At 37.2% G+C, this 23,865-nt stretch overlaps 1 protein-coding gene across 3 annotated transcripts in view; it reads left to right on the plus strand.

Moving 5' to 3' along the window:
• The window catches only part of si:ch211-191i18.2 (uncharacterized protein LOC564095 homolog), a 16,480-nt gene extending 2,707 nt beyond the window's left edge, over positions 1-13,773 (plus strand). The window contains exons 2-6 of one of the 3 annotated variants that reach the window (XM_067612986.1): positions 5,456-5,539; positions 6,171-6,340; positions 9,179-9,258; positions 9,329-9,356; positions 11,771-13,773. In XM_067612986.1, the coding sequence (XP_067469087.1) occupies positions 5,456-5,539; positions 6,171-6,340; positions 9,179-9,253 (329 nt within the window). In that variant the 3' untranslated portion in view covers positions 9,254-9,258; positions 9,329-9,356; positions 11,771-13,773. Of the gene's footprint in view, positions 1-5,455; positions 5,540-6,170; positions 6,341-9,178; positions 9,285-9,328; positions 9,357-11,770 lie in introns of all 3 variants that reach the window. The other 2 variants (XM_067612984.1, XM_067612985.1) reach the window with 2 other exon arrangements.
• Positions 13,774-23,865: the final 10,092 nt, after the last annotated feature.

Raw genomic sequence — 23,865 nt, forward strand, 5'->3', positions numbered from 1 at the left:
CTTGTACTTTACTTGAGTATTTCCATGTGATGCTACTTTCTACATTTCAGAGGGAAATATTGTACTTTCTACTCCACTACATTTATTTGACAGCTTTAGTTACTTTTCAGATGAAGATTTGACACAATGGATAATATAACAAGCTTTTAAAATACAACACATTGTTAAAGATGAAACCAGTGGTTTCCAACCTTTTTGTCTTTTGACGTCTTACAAAAAGCAGTGTGTAGTCGGGGTCACATTTCACATGTCTATGAGTTGTTAACAGCTCCACCAAATAGTGATTTTTCCCTCTAAACTTCTCACATGCTTTCATTTCAATAAATGTTCAAATGATCCAATATTTCAGCAAAAATCAAAGATTAGAGAAAAAGTCCAAAAACTGAAAACAGATTTGTGTATCAGAACTTTGTTTTTTCTTCTTTCCTCTCCCATTAATCATCTCACCACCCCTCAGATTTATCTGCTGACCCTTTGGAGGGGCCCGACCCCTAGGTTGGGAACCACTGGACTAAACTAGCTAACTGTATATAAAGTAGTGTAAACTAGCTCCACCTCCAGCAGCTACAACAGTAACATGCTGCTCTAACACTGATGCTTCACTATTAATAATCTAATGATGTCATATATAATAATATATCAGTCAGAGGGACCAAACCACTACTTTTACTGCAATACTTTAACTACATCAAGCTCATAATACTTATGTACTTTTACTGCAATACTTTAACTACATCAAGCTCATAATACTTATGTACTTTTACTGCAATACTTTAACTACATCAAGCTCATAATACTTATGTACTTTTACTGCAATACTTTAACTACATCAAGCTCATAATACTTATGTACTTTTACTGCAATACTTTAACTACATCAAGCTCATAATACTTATGTACTTTTACTGTAGGAGGATTTTTCATGCAGGACTTGTAATGGGGTATTTTTACATTGATATATTGGTAGTTTTACTGCAGTAAAAGATCTGAATACTTCTTCCTCTGCTGGTGAGGAGCAGTTGGGTTTAGACCTTCGTAGTGAGGACATGTTGGTTGGTCGACGCCTCCTGACTCACTTTCAAAGAGCAGTTTGAGCGTTCAAAGTTGGTTTTAAGGTCAGAATCAGGTTTAGGGTCAGGGGAATACATTAGGTCAGCGAGGGTCAAGTATAGAAGCACAAACGAATGTGTGTAGGTCAGCAAGAGGTCAGTAAGTACCCATAAAGTCAGGAGGGAACAGGAAACAGATAAGAAGAAGAAGCAGCAGCAGGAAACAGTTGCAGGATGTATCATAGGAATCCTGATCTGAAACAGACCTGAGGACGAGACTTTTTCCCAAGAAAACGCAAACACCCCAAAACATCATGTGTTTAAGTCTCAGTGACGGCGCCCTCTAGTGGTCATAGTAAAGACCAGACCATACACCAGAGATCACTGCTCACTTCCTGTTTACAACAATGATCGTCCCCTGACCAGAACCACCTGGTTATCATTGTAACCATGGTAATCCAACAACCAACAAACCAACAATGAACTGCTCTTCTTAGAAGTATTGTGTGTGTATCCAAAGCCTGATACATCATATTCCTCTGTGTCGTAGACCTCCGTTGTTGCCCAGTAACAGTGATCATGTTTTCAGTCTCTGGACAGTAGTTCTGTGTAAGGCAGACGCCACTGAGTACAAAGACTTTGTACTACATTATACATTTCTCAAAGAACTTGAGTACACAGTGAAGAGGTATGTAGCACAACAAGCTAGTAAAGCTGTAAACAGAACTATGTTCCTGCACATGCTCAGTAGCGTCTGCCTTACACAGAACTACTCTCTGGAGACTGAAAACATGATGCTGTTATTAGTCTTTGGAGACGTTTCTAAACAAACTAACGCAACCAAAGTCTTCATGATGAAGGAGCATGTCACCCAGTGCAGCAGTGTGACTCACTGACATGTTTTTAATAGTTTCTGGAACAACAGTGGAGGAATAAGATATCGATGGCTAAAGCGCAAAACCTCCTATCTGCAGAATTTTCTGATTGGCAGATTTCACTTTGGATGATGAGAACAAGGAAGGTTTTGCTCATATTCAGTCTGTCTGCAAGATAATCAAGATAATCAAGATAATCAAGATAATCCCGCCCTTCGTTGTGACAGAAAAGTCTCACAACAAAACAAAAACACAACGCAGAGTCCCTGGATGTGTAGAGAGGCTGCAGCACGAATCCCTGAACATTCATCTCTAGAGGACGAGGAAGCGAATACACTGAATTTAAGGAATTCTGACCCTCGTATACTACAATGTAGTAACTATTACATTTACTACATCTTTTCACCTGAGAACAAACTTAATTTTGTTTTTCATTTAATTTTAATTATTAACTCAGTTTAGAACATCGTTTTGTGGAACCTCTTCCAACTTGCACCAAGTGCAAAAGCTCCTATCTGCACTTTGTGAGGCATTAATATCTATAACACATAATATAATAATATAGTCCAAAAACAGTGTTTTATGTGTTGGGTGTCCTTAACAAATAGCATTCTGCAAGAAAACAAGTTTTTCTTAGTTTTCTCAAAAAAGTGCATTTTTCAGATCAGAGGTTTTGCTCTTCGGCCGTCGATATATCAGCTTTGATACACAAAAAATACTTGTAAGAAGAGCAGTTCATTGTTGGTTGTTGGTTGTTGGATTGTCATGGTTACAATAATAACCAGGTGGTTTAGGTCAGGGGACGATCAGTTCATTGTTGGTTTGGATCCAAACATGAAGACAAATATAGAAAATCAGCAGAATGATCCTTTAATAAAGTGCTTATTTGAATCCAAACCGTGATCTTCTCCTGAAACTAACCAAACCTTAACTGTTAATAATGTTAACAGTAAGTCGCTTATATGCAAGACAGTCGAGGCAACACAAGTGCACAGCAGAACTCAAACAAATGTGTTTTCTATTCGTCCTCTGAGGACGACTGATGTCAGCAGATATAAGTGTTGATTAATGTATCAGTAAACAACTATAACTCCTGCAACAGTCTGGCAGATAAACTCAGGGGATCGCAGTCTATAACAGACCCATGATGTGAAATACACACTGACATTTTCCCAGAGACACACACACACACACACAGATGACGGATGATGAGGGAGGAGGAAGTGGATCTTCACGGATCACAGAGTTTCCCATCAGACAGAAATATATTTGATGTTTAAAGTAGCTTCTGTCAACACTGATAACATTTACATGAATACGTCATTCAATATTATGTCGATATTTCATCGTATTTTGTCATATTTGCACTTCTCTCTTCACTTTGGATCCCACAGCACCGAAGACTCTTCATGTTTTCTGTTAAATCTCCTTGAATCTGTTTCTTTCATGTAATTTAGTAGCAAACAGCACTTAAGTTTTGAACGTCTCTGTTTCTATGACTTCATGAAACTCAGCGATGTTTTGATGAAGTCGTAAATCGATGATGTTTGACAGACTCTGTGATGTAAGAGCTAATGCTTGTCACCCCTGCTCTCAGTTAAACTCAGCTGTTTGTGTTTTTATCCTGTTTTAATGCTTCAACTTTATGCACAAAGCTTTGTATGTTTCCATTTGTTCTGTGTGTGTTATGTGAAGGTTGTTTTTATGACAGAATAAAAACAGACCAAACCATATTTTAACCTCTTTTGGTCGTCCAAACTCTGAAATCACCTGAGGAAGTTGATGATGTCACATGTGACTCATTTCATGCCCCTAATTGGCTGAACTAAACCGCCACGTCCCGGCGATGAATCATACATCAATATTTTTCCTGAAGTCCCAAAGGTTTAACAAAAAAAAATAATTTCCCCCCAGGGCTCAATAAAGTTTTATTTAAATTGTCATATGGTTCACTTTGTGTTTCCACAGCACTCAGTCACGTCTCCTGGTCTTCTTCAGCAGTTCACTTGTCATGGAGATGGATTAGTCGTTATCACCATGAGAAGACCATGAGATGTGGCTGAAAGCCTCTGAACGGAACTTGTGATGAGTTGATATGAGTTGTTTCTAAAAGTTTTGGAAACATTTAGAAAGTGGGAACATTTACAATGAAATAACTTTTTTTATAACATGAGGAGATTTTTGTAAAGTAAGTTTTACAAAGTGGTGGAAGAACTACTCAGATCCTTTACTTCAGTAAAAGTACCAAATACTCCATTACAAGTAAAAGTCCTGCATGAAAGAATTAAGTGCAGTATTTTTGCAGTACTGCAAAGTGAGGATCTTTTGTCTCTCAGCTCTTCAAACGGTGGTTTAAAAGTTCAGATGTAGTTTTGGGGTTAAGATAAGAGTTGGGTTCAGGTTGAGGTCAGTGATTGTTAATCACATTTGTAGGAATATGTATGTGTTTGAACCTAAATTCTTCCTAATTACAGCCAGAATATTACTGATTATTTTTCTGAAAGTGTGCAATCAAAGTTGTGTCGCTTTTTATAAAACAGAATAGTTTTCGGTCTTGTGCATGTTGGTGTATGTTTTCAGTTTAGTTTAGTTTGGCGGTTTGTCTACTGTACGAGAGCGGAGAGTTAACAATGTCACCTGAACTCTGTTCAACAATGATGTGAAAACATGCAGAGAATCTGCTCTGAACACACCCAGACACCCACCAACACTCCACAGTGTCTATTGAAGGCAGATGGTGGAGATGAAAAGCTGCTTTCAACCTGCAGCAATGGAAACTAAAAATATGAATACAGCAATGTGAGAAAACACCTCTAATGGAACATTTTAGTAAATACTCTTGTTCTCTGTTTTCTCCAGATGTTTCAAATCAGTTATCAGTTTCATCTTTAGTGAACAGACATAGATCTGGGACGTGACTGGAAACAGGGGGAACTGTTAGCCTGGCTCTGGTTCAAACATGAGAAAATCTGCTGCAGAATAGGTTTTAGAGAAAATAAAACACGGAGATCCTTATGTGACTGCCATTTATGATAGCTATGTCATTAACAAGGCTGCTATTAGCTCGCAATATTAGGATATGCTAGCAGACTTACATTATTGAGCTTACATTTTAGCTTATTAGCTATCCTATGGTCCACAAAAGGTGAAACAAGGGGAACAATCATTTTCATCACACCAATCATGCTAGCCATCATCATTCAGAGTGAATGTGATGCTAACATTAGCAATCACCTGAATGTTAACTGCAGCATCCAGTACGAATTCTGTTCTGACTGTTCAAGGTTGTTTTAAGTAATTCTTTGATCAACACATCAAATATTTACAGCTAATGTTTTGTAGCTGACATATTAGCATGCTAACAAGCAGCCAAGAGGTTTATTATAAGAACACTCCCCTGCGCAGGACATGTTTAACCTAGCTTAGCACAAAGACTGGAGGCAGGGGGAAACTGCTAGCTTAGCATGACAAGGACAGAAGGATGAGAGAGTTTGTAGCGTCCTCTCTAACGGACGTCTGTGTTGTGTTTCAGTGTCTGAGGCTCAGTATTATGAGGACTACACGACGGCCCCAGACTACGACTACGAAAACGCCACCTTCGAATACAGCTTCTTCAGTAAGTTGTTGGCATTATTAGCACAATCAACACACAGTTGTCTATTAACATGCTGTACCTGCTAAACACACAACAAAAACACCAACAAGAAAATACTCTTAACTTCATCTTCCTGTTTCATTCATATCACCAATGTAAAAAACAACACACTCAAACACAGCATTAGTAGATATTATGCAACAGAATGTGCTGATATGTTTGCATTCAACTCCAAATTCATGCAAAAATAATGGAGTTGCATCTATATGGGATTAAATTTGTGTCATAATAATTGAACAAAACATTTAGGGCCAAAACAAACAACAAACGTAACATTATCATGTCACATTCTTTAAAACCATAGATATATGGTTATTTATAACTACTGATTATAACCTGAGAAAAATTAAGAAGATTCTTACTTCCTGTTAGAACTGGCAGTTTTGAGAAACAGAACAAGTAGTTGGGGTGAAATAATTTAAGTTGTACCACTCGTTGCACTTTGCACTGCTGCTTCTTCTAACATGATCCCATTAACAACAGTAGTGTCAGCGTCATGTTTTAGATGTTACCCTCACTTTGTAAATTTTAAGAAAATGGAAATGAAACCTGAAAATTAATTTATTGATGTTTTCTTCATGCTGTTTTTTAGGTAACAGCACTGATGACCTGGAGAAGCTCCTGAAAGGCGACGAAGAATTCACCAGCACAGAGAATCCAAAGGACGTGGAGGGAGAGGAAGTGACTGTTACCACAGCAACCACCCGAGGAGCCACAGAGAGAGTCAATGTTCATAGCGCTGCATCACTTCCAGTTCATCTGGTAAGAACAACACATTTACTGAAGATCTGTCACATTGTTACATTTTAAATGTAAATATACAAGATTACATGTGACATAAACCTCAGTTTGACTTGGTTCAAGATAAACTTCAGTTAAACCAGGTTCAAGATAAACTTCAGTTAAACCAGGTTCAAGTTAAACCTCAGTTAAACCAGGTTCAAGTTAAACTTCAGTTAAACCAGGTTCAAGTTAAATAAAGTTAAACCAGGTTCAAGTTAAACCTCATTAAACCAGGTTCAAGTTAAACTTCAGTTAAACCAGGTTCAAGTTAAACCTCAGTTAAACCAGGTTCAAGTTAAACCTCAGTTAAACCAGGTTCAAGTTAAACCTCAGTTAAACCAGGTTCAAGTTAAACCTCAATTAAACCAGGTTCAAGTTAAACCTCATTAAACCAGGTTCAAGTTAAACTTCGGTTAAACCAGGTTCAAGTTAAATAAAGCTTAAGTTGGTACATATAGGGGAGACCAGGGACAGTTGTAACGTTGGACAGTTGTAACACCTTGAGTTCCTCCAATCAGAAACAAGCTACAGTGATTACACTCACTCTGCACATGCTCAGTTAGATTGTCTTCTTGCTTACAAAAAAGGAGCCACATGTGAAACTCCCAAAGAAAGTTACCAGCAAAAGTGTTTTGTTTTTTTTTTGAGGTAAAAATTTAACTTTTCTACCAGATGTATTTTTTTGGAAACTGTCCTGAGATCAAATGTCAAAGTAATCCAAACAAGTATTATTAGAATCACTGTTTTGTAAGCTAAAAATAGAAATGGCTAACACACGTCAAACTAGCAGTCAAGCTAATTCACATGAGGTGAAAGCATGGCTGGTGATACTGGGACGGTTGTAACGCCTTGTTACAAACTGTACATCCTAAACCATGTTTCATTTATATAAGGCCTACATAAACTGGATGGATGGATGGATAGATAGATAGATAGCGAATTAAATGTAAAATGTCATAAAATTACATGCTAAGTTAATGATAATCAGTTGCATGCTAACAGTCAGTGGAAACATGTGTCAGCCAGGGCAGTTCCACTTCCTTTGCTGTAGAGGTCTCAGGCATAAAACAGGTTAAATCAGTCAGGAAAGTGGCCAAATCATACAGCATTTGCATGTGACCCAGTACTGAATGTTGTCTTCAAACTAATCCATTTTGATTTCATGTTTCAACCTTTTTGAGGACGTGTGTTCTACCCATTAAACGTCCCTGTACACTGGGACGGTTGTATCAGTGAAGTGACTGTATTTAAATCAATTTTGCAACCTGTGCATATTTCATAAAACTACTTAAATTCCTTGTTTCAGTAGTTGACAAATTGAAGTTTATAATATAGCAAATGGACAGTTCCAGTGTGAATGGTTTTTGATTTATCGGGAAAATTGCAAAAAAGTGTTTCAACTGTCCCTGGTCTCCCCTACAGCCTCCTTTCCCTCTTTAAACATCCTTTCTTGACTTAATCAACAGCTAAATTCTGCATCTGTGATAGTTACTGGAGTACTAATTACAAATCATTAAATAATAATAATAAAAATACATAATGTAAATAATAAATAATTCATTATAATCCATTTAGGACTGTGTAACACTTAGCAGTTTAATTTCTCCATGTAAAAAATAAACAGAAAATTGGAAACTTGAAAAATCCTGTTCATTGGATCAATGTTTAATGAAGAATTTGTGATTGTTTTTTAAATGTTAGATGCTGACTGCAGGTCCAACACAGATCTAAACCTTTAACCTTTAAACTGCAGCCAAGATAAAATCAGAAACAGACGAGATGATCCTCCGACACCGATCAAAAGATGGATTCTGATCCTGGCGATTATTTATAAAACGGCTGATTCAACACATTGCAGAGCCCCATGTGTGTGTGTGTGTGTGTGTGTGTGTATGTTTCCATCTGTTTTATATTAATGTGAAGCTGATCTCTGCCAGTATCAACAAACACAGAGTTGCTGTTAGAGACATGCACACATTTTATGTCAAAGTCTTTCAACCATGAACTATTCAAACACAATCTCAATAAGAAGTGAACCCAGAAAGCTAAGAACACGAAGGATGAGATTAAACATCAAGTAAATACAGAGAGAATAATGAGAGAGTGAGAGGACGCTGTTAGAGAGGTTTCACTAAATGAATCAAACAGAAACTGTACACTCTTACTGGTGACACAGATGCAGAAAGTCCAGTTTGAGAATGTGAATCAGTGAATTTCACAACTTATCAAACACCAGGAGACCACACAGAGATTTATATTACTCACAGATGGGATTTTACAGCTCTGGAAATTTTTTAGCTTATCTCTCATCACGATGATAAGAGATAAGCTATGAAATGAAAGTAAACTCAAGTCAAGTCAGTTTACTTATAAAGCACCAAATCACTGCAGAAGTTAGTCTGGACCGAACTCTTTAATTAACCCAACGTTCCCTCTATGAGCAGCAAGTCATAACTCCCCTTTAATGGGAAGAAACATCAAGCAGAACCGGACTCTAGGCAGGCGGCCGTCGGCCTCCAGCAGATACTCCAGTGAACAAGTATAAAAACTTTGCACTCAGCTCACAGAAAATTCTTTTTGCAGCATAAAAACACAAAAGCCTGGAAACTTAACAAGACATTAAAAGTGCTGCAATTCAGACAATAAGTATGAATCAATGAAAACAGCAAGAAGAAGAAGAAAGTGCTGAGATGTGAGAAGTACAAACTTGTACTTTAGTACAATTACAGTACAGTACTCGAGTACTTAATTACTTTGTGACTGTTTCATGTGTTGAACGTCAGTAAACCTGCTTGTTGTTTTCTTTTCTGTCTGCAGGACTTCAGGACGCTCGTCTGGACTCTGATGATCCTGATCAGCCTGAACGTCCAGCAGCTACAACACACACTATGAGAGCGCACACACACACACACTCAGCAGGTCAGTCTCACACACACACACACACTCACACACACACTCACACACACACACACACACACACACACACACTCAGCAGGTCAGTCTCACACACACACACACACACACACACACACACACACACACACACACTCAGCAGGTCAGTCTCACACACACACACACACACACACACACACACACACACACACACACACACACACACACACACTTAAAGGACCAGTGTGTAGACTTTAGTGGCATCTAGCAGAACAGACTTGACGTATTTTCACCCCCTCTCTCGCTGCGTTCCCGTTTCATAATATCCAGTAAATCTCCCGTATTTCCCTTTTTTATTTTACAGTTATACACAGGGCTGCTCTCAAATTCTGAAATACCGTTTACACAAACTTCCATCACTTTACAGCTGTTAGCTCAGACTGACTTCCTACCACAGTTTCGGTTGTAGCTTCTAGGAGCGCTCGTTTTGTTTTCCGTTTGAACACCGTATCCTCGATGAGACACCGAGGCTCTTACTGTTAACAAGGAGCAACCAACAAACCGCCACCCGCTCCTGCTACGCAGGTGTTTAAAACAAACAAACCCTCCACGCTGAAGATGAGGGAGAAATTGCAGGATGTAACGGTGTTGACAGAAAAACAAGGAGAGAGTAAAGAAGATGCAACTGATTCAAGATTGAAAGAAAAAAGTTTAAGGAGGAAAGAGAAGCAGCCGGGGCGTCAGGTGATGGAAAGACATGAACACATTCAAAGCAGGAAAATCTGTAAGGAACTTACAGCTGTATCTAGATGGATTACTGGTAAATATTTAAAGGACCAGTGTGTAGAGTTTAGCGGCATCTAGCGAAACGGACTTGGAAGAAACTGAATATAATATTCATAAGTATGTTTTAATTAGTGTTTAATAGAATGAGTCTTTATATCTACGGCGGGAGCAGCTCCTCTTCCACTGAGCCGCCACGTTTCTACAGTAGCCCAGAACGGACAAACCAAACGCCGACTCTTTTGTGGTTTCCGCAAGTTTCGAGGCCACCGTAGGTTCTCCTACACCAGGGCCTCCCCTCAGACAAAGCTTGGAAAAAGGTCCCCCGCCCCCCAGTTAACTTAACAACTGAGCCAAGATAGCCTGACATTGCTGTTTGACAGACTTCAGACTACATCAAATACATAAAACAGTCTGAAGACATTTATTAGTTTCAGACTCTGGGAAAGTCGCCACTAGATGCCACTAAATCCTACAAACTGGTCCTTTAAAGTTTATCCTGATGGTGGAAAGTTGCAGGAATCACATGATGGACATGTTGTCGTGTATATTTAGATTAGAACGGCTCAGAACATTTTTATTTGCATCTGTGGCTCAGGAGCTGAAGCAGATCCATTAATCACAGTGTCTGTGGTTCTTCCTGTCCACATGTTGAAGTGTCTTTGGGCAGCACACTGAAAGACAACACTGTAAAGAACTTTGCATAAAAGCTCTGTGTAAATGCAGCCATTTATTTATTTATTTATTTATTGCTGTTGTGTAGCTGCAGTTTGTTGTCTGTCCAGCAGGAGGAGCTGCAGCCTCACTGATCTGATGCTGCTTTGTGTGTTTCTGGGTTTCGTCTCCTCTCACACATCCATACATTTCCAGATCCTGTCAGGATTAATGTAGCAGCTGTTTGTCAATAATCAAACTTAACACCAGAGAGCCACTGATGCATCATGGGTAACATACGCAGCTAAAACAAATCTTTGACTTTTTTTTCAAACAAACAAAAGAAGAAATAAATCATCTGATCTCACAGTAAACTGTAAACCCTCCCAGGTGCATGCTGGTCCTTTACCTGCCGACACACCTGTATAACCTGAACAGTGTTAAACTTCACTAAATACCAGTCAAATAAACAAAATATCCTAAAATAATAATAATAATAATAAAGCTAAACTTTCAAAATCTGTCTGAATGTTGCAAAAATCTAATAAAATAGAACTATTAATACATTTAAATATTACATATATTATTAAAACAACAAACAAACTAAAACAGTCCTACAGCCCAAATGTGATGAAAGCAGTTGGAGTTTAACTGCAGATATAAACCAGCTGACTGATGATGTTTGAAGCAGTTTCTGCCTGTTTAGCACAAAATTAACTCTTTGTGTTTCTCTGCTGAGTTTCAGTGGAGGGAAAGTCACAAAAAGAACAAAAAAAAACTGCTGAAGCTTCATAATATCTTCAAATAAACTGTTAAATAGTTTTGTACAAAACAAAGAGCCTTGCGTCGAGCTGCAATAAGTCGACTAGTTTCCAACTATTGAATTAATCCTCAACTATCTTGATAATTGAATAATCATTTTGAATCATTTTTTAAGAATAAAAGTCCAAATGATCTGATTCCAGCTTCTTAAATGTGATATTTTCTGGTTTCTCTGCAGCCTGCAGGCGCTAACAGCAGCTTCCATCATGACGTTTTCAATATCTAATCAATACTTTGCTCGTTGTGTTTCTGTTCCAGCTGCAGTCGACTGTTCGCAGGAACCTGAATCACCTGATCTGAGGTGGGAAGGGTCAGCGTCACCTGTGTGACCTTTGACCTCTGCAGAGAGCGACACCGGTCGCTCCAGCGAGGTAGCAGATGGACTTCAGCCAATCACAGAGAGAATAAATCTATAAAAACACCAGGACTCTTCATATCAATAGAAAAACTTATCGATCGGTTTTAAAGGATATTTTTCACAATTTTTTCATTTTTTTTAAACTTTATCTGAATGTGGGTGAGAGCAGGACCAAGATCTTCTGTAAATGGTGAGATGTGTTTATATATGGTGGTAATGTGCACGTGTATGGAAGATTATTAATGTCAAAACTGTTGAGTGAGAGCAAAACAAAATCTGACTTAAATGAAGCTAAAAGTTGTGCAGAGTGAGACTCATCACCACAAAACAAGTTCACAGAGAGACAAAACAAAAACGTTCATTAAATTCTACATTTTAATTTTGGATAAATTCTGTGTTTTTCCATATAAATGTCAGAGTTTAATTTCAGATTAATAATTTCCTTCTAAATATGTTTGAACGTAAGATTCATGAAGCCTGGATTTCTGTATTAAAGAAGGAGAAAAAGAAGTGAAATCCTGCTACTATAGTTTGTTTACATAGCCTCCGGAGCCGGAGGAAGCTTCCTGAAGCTGACCAATCAGAACAGAGTGGGCTCATCAGGAGGCGGGCCTTAAAGAGACAGGAGCTAAAACGGCCTGTTTCAGACAGAGGCTGAACTGAGGGGCTGCATAAAGGACTAGTAGAAGATCAATAAGGAGTTTTTATTCCAGTAGAGCCCCAGAATATAAATATAGAGGCTGGAAATGAGCAGAATATTTGTCCTTTAATGACAATTTTTGGGTTTCAACAAGACAAACCGACATCTGTCTGTTGGGATTGTCTGTTTTTCAAACTGAACGTGTTTTGGACAAAAGAAAAAGTTGATGGAACAAACCTGGAAGCACAAACAACAACAAAATAGAGAAAATCTGAATAAATACTAATGAATAAGTTACACCCATGTGTGAGTAGCTTTGACGATAAAAGAAGCTCAAAATGTTAATTAAACTCTAAAAACATCGATTACACTCATCTTTCTGTTTGCTCTTAAAACTGACTCACAGATTTTTTGTCATTAATGAACTTCCATACCTCCACCTGAATACAGAAAGATGTTTATTATGAATTTTATTTAAGATGTTGGGAAGCAGCTGATAAAACAAACATCCGCTCGCAGTGAAACACTGATTATGTTTCTAAGATAATAATTTCTAGATAATCCAGACACTTTATAAAACTTTATAAAACTATAAATGTATTTGTGTTTTTCATCACCTTTGACTCAAAAATCTCCAAAAACATTTTCGCATCAGCTTTTATCTGTGAATCACACGCCAGCACTTTGTCTCTGTGAACATGCGGCACTTCTGTATTTTACTTTGAGCTTCATCTGTTACAGATTGTTCTGAGGAGGCAGAGAAAAGGATTTAAATGTAGAAATAAGACAAAAAAAAGACAATAACTGAATGTAAATGAAAATGTATTTTATTCTTTCACCTTCTGGGAGTTTTGCAGGTCATATTTTCAAGTTTTAAAGTCTTCAAACTGTCCACTCACAGCGCAGGATGAGGAAGTGTTTACCACCAGGAAGGAAGTATAGCTGCCCTGAATCATGTGTTCTGCATGATGACTGTCTTTGTGTTTAAAAATACAAATTTTTGTGTTTGCGTGTTTCTACTGAAGAAAAGAAACAACAGAAATTAACAAGAAATGTTTTGTTTTCATGAATATTAATGAAAAAATGGGTTAAAATTTGAAACTATTTAGGAAATAACAGAAAATGTTTTCCATCAGAACACATATGAGCATAATATAAGAATATTAGAGGCTTCCAGAACAATCTCAAACAGATTCTTTTTTGTTTATTGTTTATTTCAATATTTGATTGTTTGTGTTTTGCAATAAAAAGTCATTAATGGTTTCTTGTTGATCATTTAATACTTGTCACCTCTTGGTGCTACTTGGACTCATCAGTGATGAACTCGAGGTCATTGGTTGTTTCAGGTCTTAGATCATCAGACACCTTCGCCTGGGCGACCCAGTCAGGGGTGATCAGCCCCCGACTTGTGTCCAAGTGGCCCACTACTCCATGGACCCCCCCCCTCCGGATCCACAGCCATCTTGAGGCTTTCTCCGCAGCCTCTATGATGTTGTTTGTGGCTCTTTTGCACAGCTGGCCTTTTACTCCAAAGAGTTGAAGTCATAGACTGTATAAAATATGGACGTAGTTACCGTGACGTCACTCGTTGGTTTCTGAAGAGCAGTTTTGAAGCTCAAAGTGAGCCGCTCCGGCCGTCGCCATCTTGGCAGTGCGTGACTCTGTCTAACTCCCAGCCAATCAAAAATAGGCAAAGAGGCTGAAACAAGCCACCTAGTGGCTGGCGGACCTGTCACTCAAAGCAGCCATGTCCTTCATTATGCAGAACTTTACGGCTTAATAAAACTTAAACGGGTGAGTTATAAAAAAATTCACCCCCCGTAAAGTTGTCATGAAAGAGGAAATTAGCTACAGAGACCAAAACCGTTGTTTGTACCAGGCTGTAAACATGTTTATTTCTGCTGTAAAGTTGGACATTTGAACATGGGGGTCTATGGGGATTGACTCGCTTTTGGAGCCTCAAGTGGTCGTTCAAGGAACTACAGTTTTTGGCTTCATTTTACAGCCCCGGAGGTTGCTGCTTGGTTGAAGTACATATTTACCGTCTCACATGGGAATCACTCATCACTCTTCCACCGCTAATCCCCAAAAACATTTTCACATCAGTTTTTATCTCCAGATTCATCATGAATCACGTTTATTTACCAAACTTGTAAGAACGACACTTCATCTTAAAGGGAGACTTTGGTATTTTTCAAGACTAATGGAGGCAAAAATTCTTGGAGTTGATCCAGTGTGGAGAGAGAGCGTTTCAGCAGGCTGCAATGTAATCCAACAGGGTAACTGTTAAAGTAGGTCCACTAAAAGTTCTTGTTTTAGCCGCCGACAGGCTCAGACTGTTATTATAAGTGTCTGACAACACAAGTAAACACAGGAAGTAACCGCCTGTAGCAGCAGCACGGCTACACCCACATATTCATCCGCACACGCCGGTCTGAAGCTGAGTTTCATCACCGTTAGACTGTAAGTGCAGTGACGGATCATCCTGTGGACTAGTCCACTCCAGTCGGAGTACACACACAGCTCTTTATAAAGCCTGTATGTCATATCTAACAGGCACAGTTTTGAATGAACAAAAAACCCAAGTACCAACCTCTAGTTGCACCTTTCTAGTTAATGGACCAAATATGGTGTCACACATGTCCCTTCTTGGACAATGACTGGCCTGAAACCACATGACCATGTATCCATCTTTGCAGATGTCCCATTGGCTGATATGTGTCTGGATGTATATGATTGGTTGTCTTTTATATATATATATATTTTTAACTTTTTTTTACCTTTTTTCATACCCAACTTACTTTATTTAAATGTTGTTTGTAATGTGTTTGATGATGACCCTGATGAAGGCCACAAGCCGAATACTACATACATACATACTACAAGTGTTGCTGGAGTTCTTTCTCTTCTCCTTGCACCTTGGACGTAGGTGAAGTTGTGCCAGGGACCCTCACGCTGCATCTACAACTTTGAGCCGGAGTAAACAGAGAGGAGATAAAAAGACTGAAAGAGGAAAAATGAAGAATGGAGGCAGAGAGGTAACAGGACCATCAGGAAAGATGATAGAAAAATCTGTACATTGTGTACCATGTATGGTTATATATATATATATATATATATATATATATATATATATTAGATTGCAGGATCACAAGGGTGAAAGTGAGACAAAGTCATCTGGATATGTGGAAGGGAGAGCTCTGTAAAGCTTTGTCTAGGTCTGGTAGGAATCTGTAAACAAGTAAAGGTGCCTCCCAGGGGCATCAATATATACCAGGACGATCTATAAATGCCCACAGATGAGAGTAATTCCAGCTGCTACAAATGGATTTACAATGTTTATCAACACTGTCGTCCTGGAGACTGTTTCACCTCCACAGAATCAACTGGCTGGACTGAACATCCAGCTCCACACGCTCAGAAAAATGTGATTACAACATGTAACTGTGAGGAATTACAGTCTGTGAGTCACCACATACGCCGGTTCGTTTACATTTTGGAGGTTGACTTTCAAGGAAACTAAATAGTTAGCCATGCTGCTGCTACAGGCGGCTAGTTCCTGTGTTTATCGTGTTGTCAGACATTTAGAATAATAATCTGAGCCTGTCAGCGGCAGAAACAAGAACTTTCACTGGACCCAAAGATTTACATCCCACAGATCTCACTCAGTATGAACCATTTAGTCACTTAGACACAAAATGAAGGGAAAACAGGGTTGAAAAATACTGAAGTTTCTCTAAAATCTTTACAGTTTACTCAGTGGTTTGTTATTCTGCAGGAAGATGTATAATTATTATTGTTTAAAATGTTCATTCAATTTGTGTGAAACCTTTAAATCTGCAGGAATAATTAACAACAATCTCATGTATTCATAATGTCTAAACATCAGTTATAAATCATTATAATTAGGGATGAAATACAGGAAATTGAAAGTATATTGAGCTGCGTGACATTCAGCTGTCGAGAGAGTTTAGTTCCACACTGACAGCTGGATTTAAAACTTATAAAATATGTGAACAGCTGCAGAACTAAAAGCCGTCAGTGACGTTTGAGCAGACTGTAAGAAAACCCTCATGTGGGACACAAAGAAGAATATTCACACTTTATTTTTTAAGAGCACAGCATGAGGAAGTGAACATTTAGAAACAAAAAGTTCATTTTTGCGTCATTTAAGGTTTTGTTTTGTTTAAAGAAAAATCAGATTTGGAATAAACCAAAATTTAGAACATTTGGTTTATTCAAAACTGAGAATGATGTGAGATTTAATCCATGATAAAGGAAAATATTTCTGTCACATGACATGATGTTACTGATGGTGTTGAAGAACAAGATCAGATTTCTCAGTTATGAGAGTTAAATGAAGCAGAAAATACATTTTATTTAGTTTTGTCTTTTGTTTGTTATTCAATAAAAAAAACAAAAACTTTCTCATAAAACTGGTCGTTTTTTCTTCAGTGTGAAACATGTTTTTCTTTATTTTACACACATTTTATATTAATTTCCTGGAATTAAAAAATTTGAATAATTTGCAGATATTTAACAGTTAATTTTTAGGACATTTTACAGAGAGGTGGTGCAATTGATGAGTACAAATTCATATTTTGGTTCATAGATGTTAATTTGCAAAAACTGATTCTTAATTCTTAAACAGACAGAAAATACTTGTATAGTTTTATGTGTAAAACTACATATTAGCATATTAGGTTTTTTCTTAAAAACTCTGTGATGAGTGCATTTTCTGTATACGACCAAATTACATAACCTGAAATGTCCTGAGAACTAACAGTTACACAGCAGCTACTTTTAGGAAAATATGGAAAAAGCGTCCCAGAAACTGTTAGAAAAGTGATCCGATAGACGCTCACTCGTGATCTAATATTTAATGTGTTAATATATTATTTCATACACAAAACTACACACTGAGAAGTAGGTTTTGTTAAAGAATTGCAAATTAACAACTACGCATGTTCCCAAATATAACCAGTCAGCGCTCACCCACTAAACCAATTAACAGTTTTGACACCATTTTACTTCCGTACCAAATTGCAGAACCCTCGAAGTAAAATGTCCCAAAAATTAACTGTAAAAAAAAATGTTGTTTTTCACCAAAAGTTATTTATGTCATATTGTTGTTTGATATGTTATTTTATAAGGAATTAAACATTTAAATGGTAAATAAAATTGTTCATTTATTCATCACCATGACGACATGAAGATGATTAGAAATTGATCATAAATCACAAATCAAATACAAAAAAAATATAAAACTAACTTTTCTATTTAAAATTTTAAAAAGTCTCTTTTTAATTTGCATTTTAATGTTTTTATACATTACATAAATCACTCAAGGATGCTGCTTCGATAACATATTATTGATCCTGATCAATGATATTTAGAAGTGAATCATTTTTACTTTAATCAGTTTGATGAATAAAAACCTGATTATTGGATCAACAGTAAATTATTGATAATAGCAGTAATTTGTTCCTCTGAATGTTTTTTTTCTGTTGATCAGAATAAAAAAAAACATTTGAAGAATCAATTTGGATTTTATTCTTTTAAAAAATAGATGAATTTTGATGAAAACAAAAGTTGTTTGCAGGTTAGTTGAGGGTTCTTCAGGTGTTTGAGCTGATTGAACTCTGTGAGTCAGCATGAGGCCCTCGGGGCATTCAGATGTTATTAGCGGGGAGCGGTTTATTTCTGGCGATGTGTCGGCTGTAGCTGCCGTGTGACGGAGATTTGATCGTGATCGGAGGTGTCTGCTAATGAGGACGACTCACAGCGAGTGTTGACGGAAACCGAGAGGAGGAAGTGACGGACGCCTCGGGCTCCTCGTTTATTTCAGTCCAGGAGAAATCTGCACGAACAGCTTCACCGCCACACGACGCTTTTTATTCTGTTTTTACAGGTTTTATCATCTGATTAAAGAAAAAGATCAGAACATGTTCACAGAACACATCAGAAAATAAGCTGGAAATATTTCAAAATGGCCTTCTGTCATCGTTTTTTTCTCACAACTTTATTTTAAAGTTTCAATAAACTCACAAGAAACAAGAAAACAAACAAAAAAAAGGTGTCCAACAGGACAAAGAAAAAGAAAAAGAAGGTTTTTAGTCTTTTTGTTTACAGAAGATTCAATACGTTTACACCTTTAATAAAACAGAAAGTAACAGAAAGTACAGTATGTTCATGATATTTTGCCAATAATATCATTAAATTTATATGGAAAAATTGTTTGTTGTTGTGAAAATTATGGGAAACAGAAATAACACACTAACAATATTTTTGTACTTTACTGCAAGAGTTCATAATGTATATTTACACTTGATGGTTTTCATAGTATTCATATTAATTGTATATAACAATAATATAATAATATAATAATATTTTACCATCATATTAACCTCAAAAGAAAGAAATAAACACAGTCTAAAGTCCTGCCAGCACCACACACACACACACACACACACACACACACACACACACACACACACACAGTCGTGTTTCCATCAATTCAGAGGACATTGCATTGACATTCATTTCCTGGAGACTTATCCTGACTTTAACATAACCCTAAACTAACCTTAACATAACCCTAAACTAACCTTAACGTAACCCTAAACTAACCTTAACGTAACCCTAAAGTAACCCTAACGTAACCCTAAACTAACCTTAACGTAACCCTAAACCAACCTTAACGTAACCCTAAACCAACCTTAACGTAACCCTAAACTAACCTTAACATAACCCTAAACTAACCTTAACATAACCCTAAACAAACCTTAACATAACCCTAAACTAACCTTAACTTAACCCTAAACTAACCTTAACGTAACCCTAAACCAACCTTAACATAACCCTAAACCAACCTTAACATAACCCTAAACCAACCTTAACGTAACCCTAAACTAACCTTAACATAACCCTAAACTAACCTTAACGTAACCCTAAACCAACCTTAACGTAACCCTAAACCAACCTTAACGTAACCCTAAACCAACCTTAACGTAACCCTAAACCAACCTTAACGTAACACTAAACTGACCTTAACATAACCCTAAACTAACCTTAACGTAACACTAAACTAACCTTAACATAACCCTAAACTAACCTTAACATAACCCTAAACTAACCTTAACGTAACCCTAAACCAACCTTAACGTAACACTAAACTAACCTTAACATAACCCTAAACTAACCTTAACATAACCCTAAACCAACCTTAACGTAACCCTAAACTAACCTTAACGTAACCCTAAACCAACCTTAACGTAACCCTAAACTAACCTTAACGTAACCCTAAACCAACCTTAACGTAACCCTAAACTAACCTTAACATAACCCTAAACCAACCTTAACGTAACCCTAAACTAACCTTAATATAACCCTAAACTAACCTTAACTTTAAACCAAGTCTTCTCTCTAACATTAATGATTTACATTAAGGGGACTTTTGCTTTTTGTCCCCATAAGGGAGGCGAGTCCCCACAACGTAGGAATACCTGGTACACACACACGTGCACGCACACACACACACACACACACACACACACACACACATGCAGGATGAAAGGTGTGTTTGATGTGTTTCGGCGGCCGCGGCTTCAGTCTGTGACCTTCAGTGAAACTCTCTGCTGTCGGCTGATAACGCGGCGACACAAACGTGACCTCAGTGTTAATAAATGTGTGTAACCAAAAACTGTGACGTCATCAAGGTAAAACTTATTTTAAATTTAACTTTAATAAAAATAACAATAAACTTGTTTGTGTGTCACCTTTCATACATGAAATGCAGCTGGAGGTATTATAGTTTAATCTATAAAACTCATATCTTATCATACTTCAACATTATATTTTACAAACTGATCATTTGTTTCACCTGTAAAATCTCAATCTGAAAGGACACTAATTTAACTTCCACTTACAATTTATGTTCTTAAAGTCAACATTTTAAAAATATACTTAATATACGAATAATATATAATTAGTTAAAAATATACTGAAATCCAGGTTTGAGAAACATTTAGTTGTGCTTGAATGTGTTTATCTTTTTGTACAAATACTGTAAATGTACTAATTATAAATTATGTATTTTTGTAGTGTAGTAGGAAGAAAACTAACGTACACTTGAAGTTGAATTGCTTATTAATATACTTATTTCAAGTACGCTGAAGTGCTTGAAATAAGAGGAATAATAGACTGTGTGAATGTATTTTTCTGGCACATATATTTATATTTTATTTATCATGAAGAATAATAATGTGCTTCAAATATACTTTCTGATATTTAGATGCTGTTTAAAGGAGTAATTACAGTGTAAATTATCATTTAATGTTCGAGGACCTGAGAACTTTCTGTAAATGTGGGAAATCAAACAGTTTCCAGATCATTTTTCTTCTGGAGGTCGTCCTCTGTCTTCTTCTGTGGTTTTCTGAATAATCAGCGTCAGCATGACGTCAGTTTCAGCCTCGACTGTCGACGCTCGCCGTGACGTCTCCGACAATCAAACACATTCAGAGTCGACACTGACGTAGCAGTTAACAAACTTTACTCCGTTAATATCCTCAAACAACACTTGTTCATGATAAAATATTCATTTAAATCTTATTTACATGATATAATTTATATTAAACATTCATCCTCTTTATCTGAAACATCCCAGCTGTTAATTATCACCTGCTTTGCTCCTGATTTCATTAATTTCAGACCAAAATCTCTTTGTTTACTTTCATTTTCTATTTTTCCCTTTTTATTTCTTTCTATTCTGCTTTTATAATAACAAACATGTCTCATGGGTTTATATATATTCTGCATCTGCATGCTGATAAAAACACATTCAGGTTCCTTGGAGCAGAATTTAATTATGTGTTTTCTTGTGATATTGAGATATAAAACGACATTACAGTGTTATAAACCATTTATTAACAGTTTATATACTGATTATTAATGATTAATGGGGGATTATAGTGAATGACAGACGGTTTAGATTGTAAATAATGTGCATCGTTTGGTGATTTTATTACTGGCAGCATAAAAAAACCTCATCTGATCAGAAAATATAAAAGAGTTGCAGATAGGAGGTTTTCAGCGGTCGGTGCAGTCGCACGTTGACATTTGCTGTTAATGAGAGTTGCGATGAAAGCGCGGTCCCTGCGGTGACATCATCACCTCGCAGGTCGCCTCCCGATGCAAATCAGACGCAGAAAAGGGCAAAACGCAAATCCTCCTGCGTCATCATTAAACACGTCCGTGCTGATCTGAGGTCAGCCGCTGCCTCCCGCTGCAGTGCATGATGGGAGATTTGTCAACACAAAGAGAAACACTGAATCCTCCCAGCTCCTCGCCTCTGACCTCTGACCTCTGACCTCTGACCTCTGAGAGGAAGCAGCGGCAGGTTTAATCAGCAGGTGGAGAGAGAAGCTGTTTACTGGGAAAATGTAATCAGTATATAAAACATAAAAACCTGGTTATTCACATGTTTTATTACCATCTGATGAATGTTTTAACCATGTTTATGATTAAATATTTATTTCAGTCTTATTTACATGACACTGTTCATTTCATCGACCTCGACTGTGATGAAAAACATCTTTTAGCTTTAATGTGTGTGAAACAGTGTTAATGTTATTGTCATTATTATAAATAAATATTTAAAGCATCCCTGTAAATTTGGATTAAAAGAATCGTGATATCTTGAGCTGACAAGATAATTATCTCAGAATTTACAAGTAAATATGAGGAATACGTGATTATTATTTATTTATATATAAATAATAATCCTTCAGATTTCAGTCCTGGTTGATTTGGTGACACCTGTGGTCACTGGTGGCAACTGCAAATATGCTAATACTAATTAATTTTATAAATTAATTACTTTATACTGATTGATGCTTATAATACACTAATTAATACTAACAATACAACAGACAAGCAGCTGGTGTTTCTGTTTACAGAGCAGTCAAACAAACTCAGGTTGAGGTAATGGTGGACGATGAAAATAGCTGATTTGCAAATTTGGGGAAAAAAAGCAAACCATAAATAGTATCAAAACAGGGATTTAATGGTATAATATGTAATTATTCCACATTAAAATGTGTAAAAACAACTAGACCTATGTTATATATGTTGTTGAGTTGTGTATTTTCAAACTCAGAGAAATCTGTAATTTAATCAAAGTAACGGACCGTTTCATTTGGTCGCATGTCGATGGCGTCATACCTCCTCTACCAAAGAGTAAACACGCACAAGATGCATACGGCGGCGCTGTGTTTGTCCGCTACAATGGCGTCTACCAAAGAGTAACTTACACACATACAAGATAATACATCGGCGTTATAAATGGACTTTTATTCAGTTTTAAGACACATTTTCATGATAAATTTAGGTGGTTTTTAACTATATCTTTTAGCCGGAAGAAGGATTTTAGTCATTGGACATCTGGATCTTAAGTTATCAGAGAAATAAACTGGACAAACGTTAGCAGCAGCTCGGCTAACAGCCCCTCCAGGAAGTCCGGTGGTCACCAAACATCGTCAAAGAAACAGTGATTTTTTTAGGTCAAACAGCTTTATTCAGTGTTTTTACCTGTAATCTGGAGAGGACGAGACTGAATGATGAACACTGGAGTAATCCTATCCCGCTGAAGCTGGTTATTTAACGATGAAGACAACAACTCCCATGATCCCTTGCTACTTCACACCGTCATCACACTCCGTCGTTTGTTATTGCTTTGATTGAGACCCCTAGCGGCTGAAATTACATATTGTGCGTCTAATTAAAATGTGAAGCATTTCTTTTTTTGGCCACCAGGTGGCAGCAGAAACATTCTGTAAACACAACATCTGACATATTATCATCTTATAAAGTAGCTGTTGCTAAGCAAACAGCTGAGTGCAACAGATTATCCCATTAACAGTGTCAATAATTACTAGTGGGGTTCCTCAGGGTTCTGGTCTTGGTCCTTTATATTTTAAGCACTGGCTAAAGCTACAGAACCGGTGCAACAACTTACCGACTACTGACATGAGACGGGACTCTGTGCCAGTCGTCCACAGGCTGTTGATCCAGACTGGTTTTCTGTGCTGATAGTAGTTTGTTCTATTTGTGCAGAATGGGTGAATGACCTCTTGTAGACACCTAAGCAGACATCTTTTACCGTCATGTTGGGCCACGATCTTTCTCTAACCCTAACCAAGTGGTTTATGTGCCTAAACCAAACCATTTTAACTAGGGATGCACGATATTATTGGCACGTCATCGGTATCGGCGGATAAAAGCTCTAAAATGAAATATCGGCATTGGCGAATTCTGGCGAATTCTGGCGATTATGAGAGGCCGATATGTCGCCTTCTC

This window comes from Thunnus thynnus, chromosome 15 (assembly GCF_963924715.1).
Source record: "Thunnus thynnus chromosome 15, fThuThy2.1, whole genome shotgun sequence".
Lineage (NCBI taxonomy): Eukaryota > Metazoa > Chordata > Actinopteri > Scombriformes > Scombridae > Thunnus > Thunnus thynnus.